This window comes from Drosophila sechellia, chromosome 3L (assembly GCF_004382195.2).
Source record: "Drosophila sechellia strain sech25 chromosome 3L, ASM438219v1, whole genome shotgun sequence".
In the NCBI taxonomy this organism is placed as follows: Eukaryota; Metazoa; Arthropoda; class Insecta; order Diptera; family Drosophilidae; genus Drosophila; species Drosophila sechellia.
The window spans coordinates 20,205,873-20,229,564 of NC_045951.1; the positions used below are offsets into that span (position 1 = coordinate 20,205,873).

The 23,692-nt window shown below is 40.7% G+C and overlaps 2 protein-coding genes across 3 annotated transcripts; one reads left to right on the forward strand and one right to left on the reverse strand.

Annotated features, from left to right (window-relative positions):
- The first annotated feature begins 9,787 nt into the window (after positions 1 to 9,787).
- Positions 9,788 to 23,371, forward strand: LOC6616345. Of its 2 annotated transcripts, none has more exons than XM_002040669.2 (3): positions 9,788 to 10,057; positions 15,999 to 16,323; positions 21,458 to 23,371. In XM_002040669.2, the coding sequence occupies exons 2-3, from the start codon at positions 16,239 to 16,241 to the stop codon at positions 22,525 to 22,527; spliced, it is 1,155 nt and encodes a 384-aa protein (XP_002040705.1). In that variant the 5' UTR covers positions 9,788 to 10,057; positions 15,999 to 16,238; the 3' UTR covers positions 22,528 to 23,371. The 2 variants fall into 2 exon arrangements, with proteins under 2 accessions (XP_002040705.1, XP_032574246.1); XM_032718355.1 differs by lacking the exon at positions 9,788 to 10,057 and adding an exon at positions 15,274 to 15,291.
- LOC6616346 (putative gustatory receptor 77a) lies at positions 16,460 to 18,265 on the reverse strand. Its single transcript, XM_032718356.1, has 2 exons — positions 17,078 to 18,265; positions 16,460 to 16,621 (listed from the first exon to the last, which is right to left on the reverse strand). Exons 1-2 carry the CDS (start codon positions 18,263 to 18,265, stop codon positions 16,460 to 16,462), a joined length of 1,350 nt encoding a protein of 449 aa, XP_032574247.1.
- Positions 23,372 to 23,692: the final 321 nt, after the last annotated feature.

The window sequence follows — 23,692 nt, forward strand, 5'->3', positions numbered from 1 at the left end:
TAAGCATCGCTCTAAGCAATTTGCCTCCAATAAAAGCCACACACCGCACGGGCCTATCGAGTAAAGTCCGCCCCCTGCCATTTAGACCCCCCTAACTGGTAAAAAGCGGGGCAAAAAACTTGCAACTTTTCCAATTAGCGTAAAACAGACGTTTGAGTCCAAAAGTAGACGAGAGAGTTCAAGTCCGAGCTCCAGAGATGTGGGTGCCCACGTACGCCCACCGCCACCCCACCAAAAATTTCCACCGAAGATGAGTCCGATGCCACAGCAAATGTTGCGTAAAACAACTGCGGACCGGGGCTGCCGAATATACCCATCCCCGCCGAAGACCCCACTGAGTATCCACCCAACACTCCTCACCCCTCAGATTTACAATTGAGCAAAAGAGCAATCGGGAATTATGAGCGGGAAAACTTTTTCAACAGCAATAATGGAACGTAAAGAAAACGCTCAACCCACAAAATGTAAAAATTCAAAAAATGGGCAAAAAAACAACTGAACCGAAAATATGAAAAAATCGGTGCAGTGTGGAAAAAATTGGTAATCAATGCGGCATTCCAGTGGGAATCAAAACATCCGGTTAAGATAAAAAAGATATATATATTTTAAAACAACATGTTGACTGCGCATAAAAAGTTCCTCTTCGTAATATTTAAATGCAATAGAGTTTATACAAATGAAAATCCAAATAGCAGGAAGCAAGTATGTATTATTAAATAATATTTTTGCTAGGCATTATTTGCATAAATACTTTCAGTTAAAATTAAACATTGTTACCTTCACCAGGAAGGTACTTTTATTCCTCAATTTATCTTTATTACACAAATATGATATTAATTTACTTTCTTGAGATTTAAATGTGCGTGTTTAGTAGTGTATCAATTTGACAATAAATTGAAATGGAACAGCACGCCATTTAATTTATAACGATTTTTTTCCCGTGCGGTTCGATGGCCAGGCAAAAAATATGGAAAACTTATGCGCTCAACTTGATATGCTGCAAAAAGTAAATGTGCAACAATGGTGGGTGGGTGGTGGGTGGTGTGATGGGTGGCAGCAGCAGCTTAAATTGTAAGTGCCCCACCCCAAAGAATGCAGCATTTCGGCTATTAATTCTTGAACAATTGCCAGAGGCAAAAGTTTGCTTTACTGGTCGGGGAAACAAGTAAAAGAAAAAAAAAAGGAAGACTGGCAGAGGAAAAGAGACTTCCCGCAGTCGGTGCACACATTTATTTTCAATGTTTCATTACTTAACAACTTTTTGATGACAGTTTTATTGGCATTTAAACAAAAATTGAAGTGTTCTGCTCAGCCATACATATTTGTCACAATTTTTGTTCTCTTTGTTAGGTTTTTGTTTTCTGAGTACGTCATAAAACATTAAACACGAGAAAAACGCACACAAAAAGTTCTCTACGATTGGAGAGGCTGCGGCTGGAAAATGAAACCATCAAAGCCGGGCGGAAAATGGCGATGGAAAGAAGGTTTTCATGTTGTCATCAACGGCGCGCTGGTTGGCTTGTAATCTGCATTATATTGAGGTATTCAGACTCTGATAGAAGCAACACCCTCTGAGAAAAGTTGGATAAACTTTGATGCACAAACACAAAAATGTGATTCAAATAAAGTTGCACAGCCTGAGTACGCTTCAGAAATAACTAAATGTTAACTTCAAGAGGCAGAGATAAAATCAAGACAAAGTAAAAGATTTCAATAGGAGAAATAAATTGAGATATTCTGCAGAAGTACAAGAAAAATCCGTCCGCACTTTTAGGCTTTATTTTCGTATTGATTTAATGATACCTACTTCAAAAGACATAAAATATTTTTCAAATGTATTACACACACTTGAAATGGAGAAAATAATAAAATAATTGGATGTGGTAAGATATCTAGTGTTTTTGTATTTTAAATAAATTGTTTACCCAATGCTACATATTTTAAAAGTAATTTGCCACTCGACCATTTTAAATTACATTAGCTGAGTCGCGGGCAAGAAGTTGGGAGCTTTGGAGGGGCAGAGTTCTGGCCAAATGCATATTTTGCGTTTCAATTACTTTGGCGGAGGGAGAAACACTGATGGCAGCGGATGGCCTCACTAGCGGATATTTTTACCCCCAGACAACCGCATTTTTCTTAATGAAATTTGCATATAAATTGCAGGACCCAAAGTTGGAAGTTGAAGGTTGATTTCGATTATTTGATGGGCGACTTTCATGGAGTTCATCGCAACGCGAGCTCGCCATCATCATCCATTGTTCCATCTTGTTTTTTACCCGTCGTCGTCTGTTGTTGGCTTCTTTCATTCCGCACGGGATTTATTCTTTACTTTTTAGATTGTCAAAATGTCGACTTGTTTATCTTTTACATGACGCAACACTGTGGCATCGCTATCATCATCGTCATCATCATCATCGTCGCCGCTCCGTTGCAATGTCATACGGATCCGGAGCGTTGTGGCATGCCGCACGCCAAGTGGAGCGCACTGCTGCAAAAGTATGCAACTGCATTCTGCCCTCCGCCACACACACCACCCCTCTCGAAAGCCACGCCCCTTTAGCAGCCCCAACAGCCACGCCCCCTTGTCGCATAACCAAGCCCTGGAAAATGAGTGAACTAAAGCTGGCTGGCTGACTGAGTGGCATTTAATGCACAGCTAGGACAAAAAGTCGGGACAGCCGGAGATACCTTCAACCGCAGAAATGGCAGCACACGCGGAATTTGGCTTCTGCACGTGGCCTCGAATGGCAACTTTAGACGGGGAAATGTCCGGGCAGGATATCCGCCTTACCCCATAAAAATTTGATCTCTGGATTAAGAAGAGCTCTACTTTTTAATAAGCTGAGGAGTTCAACTTCTTTCAAACTCAGTGATTTCAGACATAGGTTGAAAGGTTATTAGGAACTATTAAAAAATAAAGAAATCGTTTAGGTTTTAATATCTCAACAATGAATCATTTGTAAGCATCTGGAAGACTGGGAACTGGTCCACTGTTTCCAAAATTTGTTATACTTTCATTAAGAATATAAAAAGGGGAATCACACACAGGCTTGTTGAGATGTGAGCAAATGACAAAAAGACAACTTGCCATAAACTCTGCCTAACTGCAAAAACTAATCCAAAAATCCGCTTATGCTCGCTGTATGGAATTGCTGAGTATATTATTTTCTATCGCATAAAACCCAACCATCGAGGCCATTTTAAATCAAGATTTTGTGACGTTTTAAGGGCAAATAACACGCTCGCCTGCACGAAAATCCCTTTGTGCCGACCATCAAACGCAGGTGTTCTGGCCAGGTGAACCATTCTACCCGAGGAGGAAACGCTCACGCCCAGGTGGCATCAATATTTGCCAAAGGGTTTGGCTCCTGATTCCGCTTTTCCGCCTGCTGCTGATGTTTCCGTTGCCTGCGGCACTCCCCGTAATATGTAACGTGTAATATAGATGCCATCTCCCATCCCATCCGATCCCATACCTTCCGCTCCTTTGTCAACTATGTCATATTTCATTTCGCACAAGTCTTAATACCTTAGATATGCAAACACACACGGAGGAGCCACATTGGAGCGGCGGCCAGGCCGGAGCACTTAATGTCGAGCCCGTTCCGTTGATTTTGCGAGCACATGCAGCCAAAAGCCCACATCCAACATCCACGTTCCCGCACCCTGTATCCGTCCGCATCTCCGGCATTTGTACGCTTGCTCCAGTTTTGAGCATGCAAATTCCGGGCCAGCTCCTTCATGCCTGGCCACACATGTCGGCCAGACTCCGCCTCCTCCCCCACGCCACCCACTACACTGGGAAAAACAGTTTGAAGATTGTGGGACTTCTTGCAACGGGCAGCCAGCTATTACCTCTTTGTTAGACCTATAGCTCTCTAGGTATATAAGCCAATATGATTCTTATTTATTTTACATTAGCCTTGAAGAGGACATAGTTCACTGATGTTTTATCCTACTAAATATTTAAATATTTTTGTGCAGAATTCATGGAATGCATGATCGAAATTGTTAGAAAACTTCATTTTCCTCAGTGCGTACTCTCGTATTCTTGTAGGATCCTTATGGTTAGTCAACATCGTCATCGAGTCAATGAGCAAATGAAATTTATTTCATTATAAAACAGGCTACTTTTCAGGAGCCGTGGACCAAAGAGCGAAGAAGTAGACCAGACCAGACCAGACCAAACCAAACCAGACCGCACAAACATTTGTTTTAGCCTAAATGCCCCGCCCATTCCACTGGCCGCCCTTCACCGCATGCCATACCAGGCAGCTGCAAGAAAATTTCATTTTGAAATATGCTTTCTGAAATTATTCCGCTCTTATATGACAGGCGGGTTGAAAGCAAAAATTGCAATATTAATTTTGTGTACAACCGAACAAGAGGCGAAGGGCCAATGCGGCAGGCCGACCCTTTGCCCCGAGTTTTCCTGCTTTTCCGGGTTTTCCGCCCCTCCGGACTGCGAAAACAATGAGCCAGGAGTCCCATAATGGAATTTGGTGGTAACGGGCCTTCGGGGTCGACTTCTCCATCCGGACTACCTCGGCGGCAGTCGTCTTTGTCAAAAAAGACGGAACGGAGTCAAGGCGGAACGGAAACAGGTTCCGGAAACGGTTAGACAAGCGACGGAAGATGTAGATCCTTCTGTTAACTTTATTATGGCACTGCAGTCTGTGTGCGGCTGGATTTGCGGAGATGGAAAGAAGGGGGTTTTCCAAACACTAAATTTGTTCGGACAAAAGTGTCGCCTGGGAATTAGGCTCATCAAGGCTTGATGTGCCACCAGGATTCAAAGTCCGCAGCCAAAACTCATCCAATTGCGAAAAAGCGAGCGATAAGACCACAGCGGGCAGTCGGAAATCCGACACTTCGTTGTCAGAAGTACGCCTTTGGGTCTTGGGATTGATATATATTTAAGATAATTACGGATGCTCTATCAGCACTTTATAAAATATTACAGTAATAAAACAACTGACTAGGTAAAATTATACAATCAAAACAAACAATATTTTTGTTACGTAAATTTAGTAATAAAGTACACAATTATAAATCCACTGTAAATACTAGAAAGTGCTCTATTCCCAGCGCCGTAGTTTTCACTTTTCCGACTTTTCCCCAGCGTGTTCAAAATTTATTCTGAAAGATGGCAAGAAGTGCTGGAAAATAAGTGAAAACAAAGCAGACAGCGAAAAGAACGCAGAGGATGGGGCTAAATCTGGTGTTGGCATTGGTTTGGCTTTCTGCGAAAAGGTAATCAAAATAAATGAGCGACGCTTTTTTCGTACCGCTGATGGAGGACCGAGAAAAAGCAGGGGGAAAATCCGTGCTGGACCGCAGAATATAACTCGTTAGCCGTAAATGATGGCCAACAGAAGAGCAGCCAAGGGGGCAGGCAAGTGATGGCCGAAAAAGGGACCGCGATGAAGACGGGCTCCCTCGAAATTATGAATTGTTTGTCTAGTAGGTGTCAGGTGCTTACCTTGTGCATCTAGCCGTAATCACTTGGGTAATCGCTCAAATGCACACACAAAATGATGTTGGAATTTTCCCCAGCGTTTTTTCGACTTGCACCTCGTCTCCATCATCGTCTTCTTACACACTGTCACTGTCAAGTGTCTCTTTTATCCGCCGAGACTTTCTTTCCCGCCAAGTTGAAAACGGGCGGTAAAAAGGTGGGGGGGTGGCTGTGCGCTTCGGCTTGTGACCTTGGTGTCAGCCCACATGGGAATAGAGTGTGCCACCAAATAATTGATAATAATGGTTTTCTTAATAATTCATTGCATAAGGGTGGCAAAGAATTTGATGAGATTGTATTTAATTAATATGATATTGTATATGCCTGTACCTTAAGAAAATTGGTTTAATAATGTACGCTCTTTATAAGCTGGAAACATAATATGTATATTTATGAGATTTTACTTTTAAATTCTTAATTCTTCTTCTACTTTACTGAAACCGAAACAACTTTATTAATATCGAAATCAGGCCTTTTATTTCAAAATTGTGTGAATCCCAAATTAAAGAACTTTGTTCCTTTTTTCTTGACTGAACTTTTTCGTCCTTTAACCGTTTTTTCACATTAACAATTCCCCTTTCCCATTTTGCGTTGGGTTTTTAACCTTTTTAGGCGCTTCACCCCGCAAAGCGTTTCGTTCAACTTTCCCCTTTTGACTTTATAACTCACTCAAGTAAGGTTCCACATCTTTTCCATTTTACATTCCCTCTTCATTTCTTTACCCACTTTCACTCAACCAAGTTAAGTAGAACACGTTGATTTGCTGCTTTTTATTTGTGCCCACCTTTACGTAGTCAAATTCATCTTGGCCCACTTAAGTCCATGACTCGTACATCCATCCATTCCAGGCCACATTTTCCCTTCCTTTTCTTTTACGTTAGCTCCCACTGATGAAAAAACTGGGACTTTAGCTAACAGATTTCTTGACACCTCGCAGTTTCATATAGTTCCGCCCATAAATTATCATTTGGCAGCTACACCAGCTCCATAGAACATCGAAACTGACACGCCTCCTCCTTAAACATCCTCCTGTAGGATCCCAAAATGATAACTTTTTTGGGCTGGGAAAGGCCAAGTCAATGGGGTTGGATTGTAGGGGATGCACAACATTATATGCCTCTCACTACCGCACGTCGTTGGCTCTTATCAGCGCTTCCTGATGGCCGATTTAGCAAAAACAGTCGTCTAAATGGATCCCAGTTAACTTGGACTTGGCACTTAGAAAAAATATTTATTCAAGTAATGTTTTGGATAGACGGTACAGTATCCATACAGCCTAGCATAGCTAGCTGATTACAAAATATTGCTCATCGAAAATATATAATTTATAAAAATATACATTGTATGTAATAGTTCATTTTAATCTGCAAAATATTTTTAGAGCTACAGTATACATATGTACATATATACAGGAAATACCAATAGAGAGAGTGGCACTTTATTTTTACTTTGAACTCTTTAAGTTTATATATATTGAGTTTATATATATTGATAAAAGTAAATTGGTCATTTGAAATATCTTTTGTCATAAGCATTCATATGGAATCCAAAGTGTTGAAACAGAAAAACAGGCATATAGTGTATGTTTAATTCAAATCTAGTTTGTTTTAACATTTTCTTGCAGTGTCATTTCGAAAACGCCGAAGTTTGAAACAGGACCAAGAACTGCGGCTAGGAACTGCGCTTTAGAATGATTCTGAGGCGCTGGCGACAGAAGCCGACACGTTCCTTAGCCCCTTATCATCGTTTATTGTTGGCTCGTGTTTTATTTTTGGGAGTTTTCGAGCAGCAAGGCGCAACAACTTTCGCCCAGCCTTGGCTCGTTATTATCCTATTAGGATGTGACGGCAAAAGTTTTCATCCAGTGGAATACACAACGCCACCAGCAGCAGTACCATGCCAACTGCGTGCCTTCTGTGTGGCCCACATGTCGTATACATAACGCTTTTTATATACTTTTGCCGCTGAGCCGGCTCAAAGACATTACAAGCTCGTTAAAGTGAAATCAATGTGGTTGTCTCCGGGTTTTTGCTGCTATTGCCGTAGCTGTTCATTTTGATTCCGTCCGTCTGTCCGTTCTATTTATTTAGCTATGTATTTTTATTTCATTATACGGATTTTGCCTGCCTTTCTGCTGTTATCTGCTTGCAGTTTATGCGACAACAACACTCTGGCTAACTGACCATGAAAACGGCCACGAGGAGTGGAAATGCGGAAAAGCAGCAGGAAAAGCGACAAACTTAAGTAAAATATTCCCGCCACTCGCTGCAATGTCAGAGAAAATCTAATGGCGTCGAGATAGAGAAAAATATCCGATTTCTTCTCTGGCTTCGTTAATGTTCTTTTAGCGAGAGACAAATGACAAATGACAAATGAGAAAATAGTATAGTTAATGCGAGTTAGTACTTGAAACTGCATGTGGTAAAGGTTTAACTGCATTAAGTCGGTAAAAATTAAAGCAAATAACAACAATCACAATAAACACATAAAAAGGGGAGATACAACGTAATTAAAGAATAATAAATATTTTTGCTAAATACATAATGCACACATAAGCAAAAACGCAAATACATTCAATTTTTTCAGAATTTTAAACTATTGTAAGCTCATTTAACGAAAAGAAAATGACAATAGCCATTTACTTTTCATAAATATTTCACATATAAAATGTAATATGCATATTTTTGTATATTTGCACAAATGGTGAGTTAGAAACATTTTGTTTAAATATAGAAATGACATTTCTAGTATGATGATATTTGATCGTTAATTTCAGACCAATTTAAGTTGTGATATAGTGTCATCGAATTAATGGCAGGGTAATTAAGTATATATTAAATGTTTTGGGGTCATCATGAAGTATTTTAACCTGTTAATGATAATGACAACATTTAACGCACCTCAATATCATACTGATACTGACATCATGATAAAATGAAAGAAGCAATTATCTTGAATTGCATATAAAAGGCAAACAATTTCAGACGTAAGCATTCCGACTTCAATAAGTCCGTTAATAATATCCAAATTCCGCATTCCCCCCAATTCGAATGACTCCCAGCCAGATCGATTCAATACATTTATGCCAGATCTGTTAATATGCAAATCCAATCATTGTTGTATCTGACTCCAGACACTTGCAGCAGATACCAACCTACGAATCCGAATCGGAAAATTACTCATTCGCCAACGCGCCCCGCTCACTTAGCAATTAGTCACCTGAACAATCTGCAAGTACAAGCGGATTATACCGACTGCCGAATAAACGCATGCGAAGATCTCTGCAGCAGTACACTGAAAAAAAAACGCTTCTTCATATATTTAACTTTATATCACAATAAATAGTATATACGATTTTAAGTACCAAGACAATTTTTAAGTTAAATTTGAAGGCTAAAATAATGTAAAATAAATTGTATATATTTTGATCTGTTTTAAATTTTATAAATTTTTTGGTTAATATCAAATAATCGAATATTCTTTTTCGTTTGTCATACTCATATATTTCTATATCTCAGAATAATCTTAGCACATCAAGGCTTTGTAAATGGTTAAAATATTATTATTAAAACGAGTGAAAGCATATTTTGAAGTGCATGAGTATGTAAATAAATTGCTGGCATATTTTGCATTTTACATTAATCCGCAGCTCTTCGGATTCGATGGGCGTGAGCGGGTGTTGTCATGATATTCCATTTCGCATTTAGCACTTCACATTTAACATTTTGCATGGCGCACACGCCTTGGCCTGAAAAAGCGGAATGAAGGCAACGATCTTTACGCTTTTCGCCAGATTCTTCGGTTTCCCAGATACAATTAATATGCGTGTGATCGATCGCCGCTGCAGTTTTTGCGAGTTTGCGTATACGGGAATTTGTGCACGTGATGCACTCGCCGAAATTCCATCTGCTCACTTGCTCTGAAAATTTACGACCTGTTGTTTTTGACGTTGATCTATGCTTTTTGCCTCCAATCAAACAGCTTTGAGAGAGAGAGAAAGCTTCTTGCGGTGAGCGTAAGAAGGCTTGAAGAGCGAAGATCACAAGAGAAGACTGGTAGAAAAGAAGCCGGCTGCCGGCCAAAGATCACCAAAAAAAGATTTAATGCATGGCTGCGAAGAATGCGGGCCAAAAGAGAGCGAGCTTTTTCTCCCGATCGTGAGATAACGCTCCATTCTCTCCCCCAAAACCGCGAACGCTCCCCCTTAAGAGAGCGTGCCCAAGCGATTCCCACAAGCTATAAAGTTTTTGTGGATCGAGCTTGGAAACTCAGTTGAATTTGAGCAGTGATCGCAGAAGCCTCATAAGCAAAAAAAAAAACACAAAATTCATGCACCCACAATTAATTTTCGTTTTGTGAAGTGAACAGAAACCGTGCTATAAAAAAGAAAAAACTACAGCTAACCAAGCCCAATAAACCGCAGAAAAATACAAAATAAATACAAAACAAGTGTAGTGCGAATAACTAACAGCAAACTATGTGAGCAAGCTGAATTTATGCTCGAGTGACAAGAGAAAAAACACGAATTTTACGTGGCAGGTGTGTAGAAGCGCATTCCACAGATTGTACATAATCTATATAATATAGGCACTGGTGGAATCTGCGACCAAGTTGATTTTTTCGCTCCCCTCACTCTGCTCGCATTACCTTCTTTATAATTTTTTTCCTACCGCCGCCGACGATTATATAAGCCAGCATAAAAGTAGAAGGGTAATGACGGTAGCGTTGTTGGCCCATACAAACACCCAATGTGGCTATACAAACAAACACCGACACGCACATTGGGACACGCTGAGCGTACATAGATAAGATAGCATAGCTAATAATATAACCAGGGGGAAAACTGTACAATAACGTCATTTATAAAATATTTATCGATTTGGCGTACGTTTTTTTCAATTTGTGCTTCGGATTTTGGCTCCTAAGCAATTTCCAGATGCTGCTGCCCTAGGGTATATTTAAACATTATTCGCAGGCATTTGCTAAATAATAAACAAATTATAAATAGGTAACTTAATAAAAAGCCCGATAGCGAGAACAGATGAAAACGGCAAACACCAGATGAGTTGAATACACAGGCACAAATAGTCGGCGCGACTGACAGATCGTCAAATGCTGAAAGCTTTTCGTACTACTCTATGCTCGATGGATGTATCTTTGTATCTCGGCATCGTTTATCATGTGTCTCACTCCCACTCGCTGGCTGTCACTCGGCCTGGGCAGCGTTTTTATTTGTATTTAATTTTGTTGTATTTTTTCCGATTTTTTCACTTTTTGTTTACACTGAGAAATCAAGGTTAAAAGCGCAAAGCGGCGTGCGTAAATGGATAGAAATTAGGCAGAGTTGCTATTGAATTTATCGCAATGATCAAACAATTTGATTTCATTAGCCATATCATGCCATGCCCATGCCCAGCCAGTACCTATACTATACAACTCCCCCTCCCCTGCGACACGCACAGTCCATTAAAGACTTATTTAAGCTTGGCAGCCAACTACTCACAGCAAAAAACACCAATAAAAAAAGAAAGAAAGAAGCCGGCCAAGCTTTAAAGAGCCGAAAGCGAAAAAGCAACGCCGAATCCGAATGTATGAAAACCAGAGCAAATAAATAAAAGCCGCAGGGGAAGTGCTTACGTGACGGAGTCGAAGCTTCAATGCCCTAGGGAAAATGGTTTAAGATCTGCTCGACAAGAGTTATTACCCCATATTTCAGATTTTCAATACATGCTCTAGGGTTATCATCCAAAAATGTGCAAACTTATCTCTTCGCAATAAATCAATCAAATATATAAATTAAAGGGTGTATGAATAATAAAGGGTGTTTAAATTTGGTCAGATTCCATGGTTTAAGAAGTAATTCAAGAAATCAGAGAGTAACACTTCATTAATTAAACAATCAAGCAGTGATTATGCAACTTATTTATGTTAACAACAACGGCAAAAATAACTCTTTAACAATCCTGCGGTTCCCTGAAATAAAAAACCTAAGTAGACAAATAAGCAACGCCGCAAAATAAGAAACTAGAGTAAATAAAGAGAAGTCGGAATATGGGAAACAACTTTTCAGATGTAGCCGAAGCTAAGATACTCTACAAACATGCCAGCATACATACAAAATGTTGAAGAATATAAAATTATGGCATTACATTCGATATTTATTAGACAAAAATTAAAAATAAATGTACAAGAAAATAACCCAATGATTATTTTACTAAGAATCTATGTAAAACTAATTCAGTTTCAATCTCGAACAACAGTTTTACGATTCTTTCCATGCAATGAACTTCAATCCCTTTGAACTCCCACCAGACCATCTTTTCATGCTTTAAACCCGTGAAAGGCCCGATAAAAGCCCAATGGCGCTCCGGTCAGGGTTCAAAGCTATTCCCATTAGCAGCCCAGCGAAATGCAAATGGAAGTTCGCCAATTGATGGGCAATGCCAATTGCCGTGGAAAACTTTACAGACTCCACCTCGAAAGCGTATTCTGGGCAAAAAGCGATCGGCATCGCCATCGAGCAAATTCAGAGGTCAAAGCGAGGCAAAAGCAAAAGCAAAAGCAAAAGCGACCAAAAGCATAACAAAGCCGTTGAGAAACGAGACGAGACGTCGACTTCAACCAGGCGGTCTACACTGCGATGAAATCCGATACTATGTGGCGTCAATTGGAAGCCAATTCGATACATCAGAAAAAATGGTATGTTTCTGTCACCGCTGCCAAGTTGAATGCAAATTTTAAATATGCTTTGCATACAATTTGTATTCGTTCTGTCGAAAGGAATCCTGTCCATGAACTTCAGAAAATCATATAATTTGTTAATGCCAAAGCAAAAATATTACTATGTATTAGCTACTCGAGATTTGACACAAAATGTGTGCTAATAAATCACCATAACAAGATGATCTTAAATATTTTCGTCTTGTCTCTTGCCCTATTTATAATACAGCGACGGAATTTAACATAAACAAACGAACCTCCAATGAAGCATTAAATACGTACAAATAAGCATATTAATCCCATAATACGTATTTTTAATTTTATTGCACCGGGAAAAATGGAAAAAACCCGTCCTAACTTTTATGATTCGAGCGAAATTCCTACATGTAATTAAATTCATTTAATATTTTTCGTATGGTCCGTAACGACGTATTTGACTCAAGATGAGACTGTGACGTAAAAACTATAAATTTCCCACTAAATTCCACAGCAGAAAGCAGATTTATTTAGCATTTCGCATAATCACTTGACGTCATCGCTATCAACATTTGCAAGCTAATATTTGTAATCATAGATTTTCAGTAGATACAATTTTTATTTGCACTGTACATTGATTAAATCGTATATTGGGGCTTTAGTTTCACCAGCATGTAGTTTAAGTGTCGTACTGATTTTAGGTAGGGGATGTTTTAATACATCGAATGAAAGTTGTTTCGATCATAATACGTTAAAACTAGAATCGACCCTCTGCTTTCACTAGTTTCACTTAACGAAGTGCATTTTAATTCACAAAGGTTAAACTAGTTAGATTTATAGAACTGAATTTGTTCCCAAATAATTAAGTGGGCTTGGAAGCCTGAAATGGTTAGTATGCCGGCACATTTTCGCCGTGAAATGCTATCAATTCTTATCTACCAGATAAGATGTAGACAAATTGGTCTGGGTTTTGATAACTTTTCGAACCGTGTACTTTTCGCTTTAAGTTTCGCCAGCCAGCTACGAGTTGAAGTGCGCTAAAAAGAGGTGAGAAGAGGAGCTTTATGGCAGTAGCAGTAGCGGTGGCTATGGCAACAGAAAGAGCCAAACTGCCCGCACATGAGGTTCGCTCTTAGCCCCCCCTTGAGCCCCCAAAAACCCCCTCTTTCGGCCCCATGGTGCCCATTGTAATCGCCCCGCCCTGCCCTGCAGTTCCCTCCCCATACAAAACGTACCTTTCAAGTGCGGGCTGCCGATGTAGCTGCTGCGATGATGTTGCTGCTGCTGTTGTTGCTGCTGGCTCATCAAAAAGCCAAAAGTTGTTGAACGTGAAATTATTGTACGCGAACACGAGCAAATACCAAGGCGCATACTTGTGTGTTCGCAAGTATTTATGCACACAGAGCCCGTCGGGTTTTGCATGTGTTGCCTTGCCGCTCCAAGATAAACAGCTGAAAAAAGAAAAAGATATAGCTAGCTAGCGCCGATGCTAAAGCCAAAGCTAAAGCCGAACTGGAAGCATCGCATAGATGCATCAGATTTCGCATTCAAGTGAAATTTATGGCAATAATAAAGCTTAACTCGCGTTCGAGGTAAAAAGATGATGAACTATGCAGAACCGAGCACAAAAGGAACTGGAAGTTGCCATTCGTCAGCGTTTCATACTTCATTTGCCGTTGCCAACTCACAATCAACCATTCAGCCAACCAGCCAACAACCTCCCACTTTTCAGACCCCTTGACTTTACGCGGGAAAAAGATACTTAGCCGCTATCACAGTTTAGTCATCTACACAAATATGCGATTACCGCACAAAGCGCAAGATACAGATACATAGAGTCAAATACCGCTATATAAGCTATACAAGATATGTAGAAGCTCAGAAGAATGCCCGAAGGTGATCGTACAGTTAAAAGAGTATACATGTAAGCTCTTTTCTATAAAGTAAATATTACTTTGAACAGTCTTTGATTTCCAAACATTCTGAGAGCGATTTGTATACTCAATCTGTCAGAAAAATAAACCATGGAGTGCTTTCAACAAATTTCGAGAGGAAATCAAAGTGTCATATTTGCTGGTATTGATGCAGGGAAAGTTCTACCCAAAATGAAAGTCTGGAGGTGAGAGTGTAGAAAAGAAAACAAGTGACAACAGGAAGCTGAGATTAAAAGATCCGATAAAATGCGACCCATATAAGATAAGATCTGTTTGGTAAAGCCAACGAGGCGATAATTAAAATTCCTCCAGATACAAACAATATCTGAGTGCTGATTGTTGTCGGGCCAACTTCTCGGAATATCCCATTCAGTTCGCCGCCAGTTTGCCATTTAAATCCAATTTTCGGACTACTTGTTCGCTCGATTTTTCTTATATTGTATATCATTTTTCGTGAGTTCATTAATCTGGAAATGTTTATGGCTACGCTTAGACAAATAGATGATGTTTATGGGGTACTCTCTTTGGAGCGTCAGCACACTTCGCAGGTTACTGAACCTGCAATACTCGTACTCTCGTTCATATGAAGCTCGTCCAAAGCAAACAAATTCCCAGAAATTTCTATGGTCGCCAGCACTCTGTTTTCACATCTACAATATCGCAGTTGGATGTGTAATCAGCGTGGACTTCTAGACGAACTTACTCGGTAGATATTCACATATATATGGATGTATATACATACATACGTGCAACAGGAAACTGGCATCTCGGTTTTATCGGCCAAGTGAAAAACAACACTGCACAATTAATGCGTTTTCCTCGAATTTTGTCTACCTGCTGTGAGCAATGCAAATTGTGCAACTGATAAGATAAAGCCGAAAGGCTCTCATTTGCACATTTGCTCTGAGGACAAGCTGCTGTATCCAGCCATCGGAAATTCGATGAAAGGAAGTTCAGTTTCCCCAGAAATTAAACGGAGCTTCTGTGAACGGGCACACAACTCGTATCTTATAAATCTTCGGCCTCGTTTAAAGGAGACTGGATGGATACGTTTAGAATTTGATTGAATGGATATGAAAAGCAAATCATCGCCCGGCATTCAATGCCAATAAAGCCCTGGGAGAAAAGGGGATGAAGTTATAAGTATGTATTCCGGTGCTGTTTTTTAAAATTATATTTTAATCATATTGGTATTTTGCCTAACTATTTTTAAATTCCTAACCCTTCGATTTATTATTAAAGCCCTTCTGTATGTGAGATGTGCAATAAATGTGTTATTGTTTTGCTCAGTGAGCACATGCAAAATTTGTTCGATTTGGACACGTAGGCGGACCTGGACAGGTCTTTTATGGTACCTGGGACAAGCCAGCAGTGACTGGCCCCCATTTCCCAATTCCCCCCTCCCGACAATGTGGAGCTGTGTGCCTTTATCAGTGCCTTTTCAGTGGCGGGCCCATTCAGCAAAGCCAGAAAACATGCACAAACATTTTCAGTTGCCGGGGAAATGGTGACCCCGACCCTCGCTGATACCCCGCACATACCCATACCCATACGTCCCAAAAATGAGAGACTGGCACTTGGTCATTAAAACTACTCGCAGAGCCAAAAAAAAGGCGAGTGCTTAGTCTCTGACTTAATACGTACTATTCTTTTGAGGTAACAACTAAAGGGAAATACTCCCTTTAGGGATTAAACAGACCACTTCAAATAGTTATTTGTGTTTGCCAAAGTTAGTAACGGATTAATATGTGTAAGATAAGTAACAATACGCATCAAACTTAACTTAAGACACATATTTTACCAACAAATATTTCTGAATACTACAATGTACTCTTGTTTTCTCATTTCAGTCGATTTGCCGAGAAGATGCCAATTGATTTTGATTTTCGCAAATTATAACGAGACATTTATATGATTTGATAGCTGGCCAGAAATTCGCAAACAATTCCCGGCGACCAGGCAAGGTCATATCGATTGTCATCAGCTGCTGTCGCCGCCACACCACCCACCGCCCATCACTCGCCATCAACGACCCACCGCCCACCGACAGACACCACCCAACAATCCACTGAAGAGCAAACAGAGCAAATATGCCATACTCGCATACGCCAAGGAGGTGCTTGCACCAGATGCTAATAATATATGTGCTAATATTTGTTTCCAGTGCAACGACACGTAAGTAAAGTCACCCCTTTCATGGGATTCTGTATGCTATCACTACATATGGATATATACATATATTTACCCAACCTTAACAAGGGAACAAATTAATTTATATTTATTTATGGCCATTGTCTGGGGAGTTTGTCAGCTATTGGTTTAGGACTTTATCAAACTGTATCAGTATCATGAGGTATTCCAGTATTGCACCCACGATGCAAAAGAGTAACCCATTGTTCAGCTTAAACAGTCCACAGGCGCTGACGGCAAATACATGCTCCACATTCTTCAGAAACAGGCCGTAGTAGTGCATCTGGGGAAAAAGATACATTATGGAAAGTCTGGCTAAAGATAAAAAATGACTTGCACACAAGCTATTTATCATATGCTATCATAATTAGCATATAATTTCTACTTTTCCACTGACAATGAGTGGTGAAAAAATTATAGAAATCCAGCTTATTATATTCATAAACTTGAATGAGTAATACGTAACGACGTCGGTATTTCTCTTTGATGATTACTTTTTGTTTCGATCACAGTCGGAGTTATTTAGGTATTCCAATCACTTTCGATAACTATTTTATGAAGTGCGATTTACAATCAACACCTGCTGAATATAAATGGCACTAATTAAATTAAACCTATTTGTCCTATACATTGATCTATTAGCATATAATAAAGACAATTTGCAGCAACAAAAATAGATATTTAGATATTTTTGACAGAGCACCATTTAGATTGAAGTAACTTATAGAATGGAACTTACAGTGTGCCTGAGTTGCTTAACAGTGATCCTGGACGGAAAGGCCAATCCTCCGCCTTTGATGATTTGCCTGGTACAGTTGAATCTTCTTTCTGAGTAGTAGGTGGGTAAAATGACCAGCAAGAGATTGGTGAAGAGACCCACCAAAAAGGCGATGGCTAAGTAGTTCAACGGAAACGATCTTCCATATTTTCGCAAAATAAACTTGCTGTACTTCATGAAGTATGTGAAGAACAGGTGAATCATGCACTCCAAGGGCACATATCCCAAAAAGCAGACGGCCTGAACTGCGTACAACGAGCATATGGAGCGATGGAGCTTCAGCAATTGCTGATGTACATGAAGTAATCTCCACAATTCGAGGGCCAACCACTTTTGTTGGCCTTTGTACAGCTCCTGGCGGTTGGGCCAAAATCCGGCCTTCTGGGAACTTTCAAAATTGTGCTCGGCATCCGCCAGAATTCTGGCCAGCAGCAGATTGGAGTGCCGAACGAGGTGACCCAGAAATAGTAGGGCCAGTGTGTACATCCCCAGGGAGAGCTGTAGGATGGTCTGGCATACGGTTATGAAAACCAAAGAGCAGGCGTACATAAAGTTCCTTCGCACTTCCGGATCATCCTTGAGTATCTGAATGGGCTGTGACATGGAGAGCAGATAGGAACCGAGTAGCACCACCACTTCTAGCAGGTGTCCCTTGGTGGCCAGACAATCCATGGAATCCCTTAGCTTCCGAGTGTGCATGAGTCTCCTTAACCGCCTTCGACACTTTAGCAAACGATTGAGACACCCAATAATCTCCGCCTGCTTGGAGCAGTGTATCCACAGAGTCATAAAAGCACAGACCAGCAGCAGGACATATCGATTAAAGCCAATCATTAGCAGAATTCGGCTTTGGCGCAGAAAGGCCATCCTTTGGAAAATGCACCAGAAGGCGAAGGGCGAAAAACAGCCCACAAAGATCAGCATCGCCCAGCCGTGGATGCGAAGATAGAGGCTCTGTCTGACCCTCTTAATGCCTCGAGGACTCCAATTGGCGGTGGCCATTAGGCCAAACGCTCTGGTCAGACTGTACAGTATACCCAGGGCCGACATGCCCAGGAGTAGAAGCCAACGCGGCATCGCTGTGATTCGAATGTATCCGAGCTGAGGCGAAACTGCTAGTGCTAGTGGGTCACCCAAAGGCAATGGCATAATCGAATCACAGCCGGAGGCAGCACTCAAGGCAATACACTTGGAAAAAATGTGTGCCATTTTAGTTTAAGTAAATAAAAAAATATGTCTATAGTTTGGATTGAAGCTTTTTCCGCTAAATATTATATTTACGAATACCAAAAGCACCAAAATATAAACAAATAACTATTTAATAAGGAAGTAGCAAGAACAAAAATGTTAAATTGCTACAGTGTTTACTTGTCTTAAGCTTAGCTCTGACATTACATCTGAAAATGTATCGCAGTTGTTTCTTTCAAATTCTCGCAAAACTGTGAAGTCGTATGGTAAGGGCAAACTTCCATTTATGAACGACCTGTTTCCGAGTGTGGTTACGCCAGCTATTAGCCTGATTGAATTTCGTTTAGCCAAGGCGTTCACTCAGCCAGATAATCTGTCCAGATAACACACTCAGTGAGCAGCCCAATAGTGCCACAACAAAAGGGTTTCGCCGGAACATGGATGCATGGACGGAAAGCTGGATGGCTGGATGGCTGATTGGCCAACAAGACAGGGGAAAATCACATTGGAATACTCGGATGGAAATTAGGCAAAAGCTGAGAGTTTATGGTCTGTGGCTCACTTTCCACCGTTGGATGGATGCAGAATGTATCTCACAGAAGCCAGCCTTCGGAATCACTCAATTTTCAAGTGGCTTCATGTGCTTGCACCTTCCATCTGCCGGTTCGCACCTGTAAATGGGGTTAAACTGGATTTGCAATCAGTGCCGGACGCAGATAAAGCTAACAATTTAAATTCCTGAAACAGTTGCCCCAGTCTCTCTCTCTTTTTCTCGCTGTCGACTGAAGATCTCGTATCTTCGTATTTGTATCTGTATCTGCAGGCCACAAAGTCAGGACGTTGTCGCTGGATTATTAAAAAAGTTTTTCGCTTTTAAAGAGTTTTTCCCCCTCTTGACTGTTTTTTCCCCATTTTTTTTTTTTGCATTCATGCTACATAAAATGCAAAACACTCGAGTGTCTATATGTGAGAGAGTGTGAGTGTGAGAGTGTGTTTTTGTACTTCCATCCTTTATGAAAACTTTCCACGGCTGTTTATAAGTTTCTCACCGAAGAGCCAAAGTGGCAGCAGTAGAGCGGGGGGTGGGGGAAAATATATAGAAAAATAGCCAACCATGTATGTATGTAAAGTCTGTGTGCGCTTTTGTCCTCCTGCTCGGATCTTGTACATGGCTGTAACCCTGGTTGCAGATTCTATAGCTTCTGGTTTTGGCTCCGTCGCCTGCTCCGACTTTATCTGAATAGGCAGCCAAGTGTGCGGTTTGGTTTTATCTGGGTTAGGTGACCGGCTAGTCTGACAGTTTGCTCCGCAGCTCGCTGCAAATTGCTGTGCAATGTCCTCGTCTGACGGCTAATTCATTCACATTTTTTTGAGTTCTCTACAACAGCGCAGAGGTATACCAGCAATTCGAAACATTATATACTAATGAAATTATATATTTCCTATACTAGTTTCAATTTCGTATTTTGAGTTAATAATAACATAAGCTTATTGTTTTCATTAATTTTGGCTGTCATATAGAATAGAGTATTTATGAAAAATTATACTTTAATAGGAAACAACAGATTTGAAGTTGTTCTAGTTAGTCGAGATAAAATCCTTTTTGCTTCTGGAAAATGGTATACAGTTTTAAGTAGTTTGTTGAAAAAAGAAAGAATTAGGTTACAAAAGTTAAACATGATAAACTTGGACATTGTGACCATAATAAATACGGAAACAATTAAGATCACATCCATAAAAGAGCATAAGACCTCCTCCTAATCCCGAGTATTTGCACATTTTTGTAACGACATCAAGATGAGCAGCGCATTTAAATTAATTCCATTTTTTGGACATGCCTCGTTTAAATCTAACCTCCCGCCGCCAAACTTCAAAGTCGAACTGCGGATACGAGGGCGGCTGACAACTGTCCCAGCTGTCCCACTGATAACACGACAGCGTCAGCGAACAAATGCGAAAAACAACGAACAAGTAAACTTTAATTAAATAAAGTGTAAGAAGTTTGTTGAGCTCCTTCAAAGCAGCCGCCGTCGACCCACCGAAAATCCAGCGACCCACCAAACAATCCCCAGTCCAAAAAGCATTCTGCTCCCCGACATCAAAGTGCAGGTCCCAAACAAAAACCGAAAAAGTTTAGTTTTTAATATTCGACAGGCTGCGGAGGTTCTTGTGCTTAAAATCAAGTAGATTTTTCCAGCCAGATATTTACTTTTGTCCCGACCAGATCCTGATTGTTTACCCGGAAAAGGAAAAAGCCGAGGACCGAAAAGTCAAAGGGCACGGAACAGAGAGAAAATTCCCATTATATGGCCGAGTGAAAATGACAAATTAACTTGAACAATGAGCGAACACATTTCGCAGAAAGGAGAAAACTCCAAAGGAAGGAACAAAATGAATAAAATTGGGATTTAGTCTCAGGTATAGAATACAAAATTAATGGAACTCAAACAGGCAGGACTCAACAATCAATGGCAAGTGGAAAAACTTTAATTGGTATAAGTTTACTACATTACTTCGCCAGTCGGCAGTTCGGGGCCAATGAATCACCTGGCTAGATAAGCACTGGACATTCGATCCGATAAGTTGACCTTAATGCATTACGCTTTTCATTTTCATTTTTTTTTTTTTTTTTGTTGACCCTTTAAAAAAGAGGGTGTATAATTAAAACACAGAAGTGGGTGGTGAACTCTGAAAAATATGCTGCAAGTTGGGAGGATAATAAGTTGTTTGTAGTGTTCAGTTGCAAAGACCTTTAGCTAATGTTTCAAAAAAGAAGAATAATATATACGGATGGGGTTCTTTCAATTTGTGATTTTTCTCCTTTGGGTTTTCTCTTTAAACTAAACTAAATAAATTAAATATAATTCATTTAAAGTTGAGCTACTTACAAAAGGTACACCTTGGGGCCAGGCTTACCTTTTTTGTACTTTTAAAATCAGCTTACAAGCCGAACATCTTTGTTATTTTCTAGTTGGTAAATTTAAGCACGGCACTCTGCTATAAATAAGACAGCACCGCTTGAGGTGACCTCCATTACCCACCCACGCATTGCGCCCACTCCTACTTAAGTACACCTAAGCTGCAACTGAGACCTTCATGTTTTATTGACCACCACTAACGGCTGCAATTTCTCCACCCATAATTTCGTTACAGTTGACCAGGAGCCCTTGCCGGATTTGTGTGAGTCGGTTAAATGCCCTCCGGATGCCGAAATGCAGTGCCCGGCGGACAGTTCCATACGCCATAACCTACTTGCGGTGGACCTGATTAAATCGAATGCGGTGGAGTTGCCCAACGCGAGTGAGATGGCGTCAGCCGCCGACGGGGTATCCTACAATAGAGGTCTGATCTCCGATGAGGATTACGTCCAGTGCTGCTTGAACCGGAAGTGCGTGTGCAAGACCTGTTACATTCCGGACTGTCCCCTGGATGCGGACGAGGACGCGGTGGTGGTTGAACTGGTGCCGGAGAATAATCAAACGCCCGGAGAATGTTGCGGCACCTACGAGTGCCAGGCGGAGCCAAATTGCACCGTGGTGCGGGACACTGACTTCCACTGGCTGAAGCAATGCGGGCGATGCAAGTGCGAGTCCGGACTGAAGATATGCCACAAGACTTGCGATGAGAGGGCCGAAGGTGTGTGCCAGTCGAAGATTTCGGGCATGTTCTACAAGGATGGGGAGAACTGGACGGAGAACTGCAAGACGTGCGAATGCGAGAAGGGGGAGCCGAAGTGCACGATGTCCTTCTGCGGCAACCTCAACTGTCCCAGTGAGCAGCAGGTGATGCTCAAGGACACCTGTTGTCCGGTTTGCTGGCCCAAGTGTGCGCCCATGCCGCACGAGAAGCAGGACGATGGGTCCTATGCGGATTATGTCGATGAGTACGAGACGCCGGAGGAGGAATCCTTGCCGCCACTGCTGCCTGATCCACTCACCACGCAGCAAAGTGCCGAGCTAATAGCCACGAGCACCACCACAAGCAGCGGTGGCACCACCTCAACCACAGTTGCTCCACTGGCCGCCACCATAAGTTGCAACAACGGCTTTGACCAACCGAAAGTCGTAGAGGTGGTAAACCAAACCAACTATTATTTCTACTGGCTTGTGCCCTATTCTGTTATAGCCTCAATTGCGATTGTGGTAATGAGCTTCTATATTTACCAGCAGCGTGCCAAGAAACGTTCCTACGATCCGGTCTCCATTCTGGACCACAGCATCTAAGCAAGAGACCTTTCGAAATGCTAACAATACTACTAAAATTGAAACTAATTTAGTCCTAAGTATTCCGTCTTTTCCAATTGTACGTTGCTAGCTTTTTGAGTGTGACCAGGTGAGCTGGAAACGTAACTGTGCTTTACTGGTCACTTTAAATTAATCAGTTTAACCGCATATGGTAGATAGGAATACCAAATACCCAAGCCTTCTAATGCCTTTGCCTTTATTTGTTTGGTATTGATCTCATTTAAACTTTTCACTTTTTACTTGCAACGAAAACAAAAATTAATCGAATGAAAACTACACGAAAATATAAGCAACGAACTTAAGCAGCAACAAAATCAAAGTATTCTTATGAAATTACGCAAAAATATTTAATTACAAACGAAACAAAAGTTACTATTTCTAAACAAACGCAAATGATGTATGTACATACTGGAGCCTTCCTCTTTCCATGGGAAGTCGAATTTTTAAGCTTAAAGTTTGATTTAAGAGAAATATAATACCAAATCACACTTAAAAGCGAGTAAGCAAAACTTGAAACTAATCGAGACACGTCTTAGATTTTAGTGTTAGCTTCTAATTTAGGAAGTATGTGATATATATGCTAATTAGCCTATGTAATTTGTCAACCAAGGCGTGCAGCTGTTTAAAAACATGGAAAACAGTATTTGCAACACAAGACCCGAAAGCCCCTAAACGAAATGTAACGCATCGCAATCGCTGAAGGAGGTTCTACTTTAGCTAATGTCATAACGTTGCCACTTAAATGTATACTATAAATTCATTATTTAAATTTATGTTTAAAAATAAACCAAAATTGGTATGCAAAGCGATGAAACCAATTAAATTGAATGTTGTTCATTATAAAAGGGATCGTAATTTATGGGTTCATTACATGACTGGTGTGCTGAGAAACCTTTAACTACACAATTATTAATTGAAAGGTTGGTATTTTATGCTGAATATAGGGAAAAGCTCTCGAAATCTTTTCAGCTGTCATAAAGTAAAAGCCAATCATTTCAACATATAGCCCGCAAAAGTACTTTATTTGTATACGGTATACAACAACTTGCCGCAAAAGTTTTGTACTCATTTTAAATTCGACCTTCAGAGCCGAACGAAGACAGAGTGGCAAAAGGTCGCTCCTTGGCAAATTGTATGCTAAGCA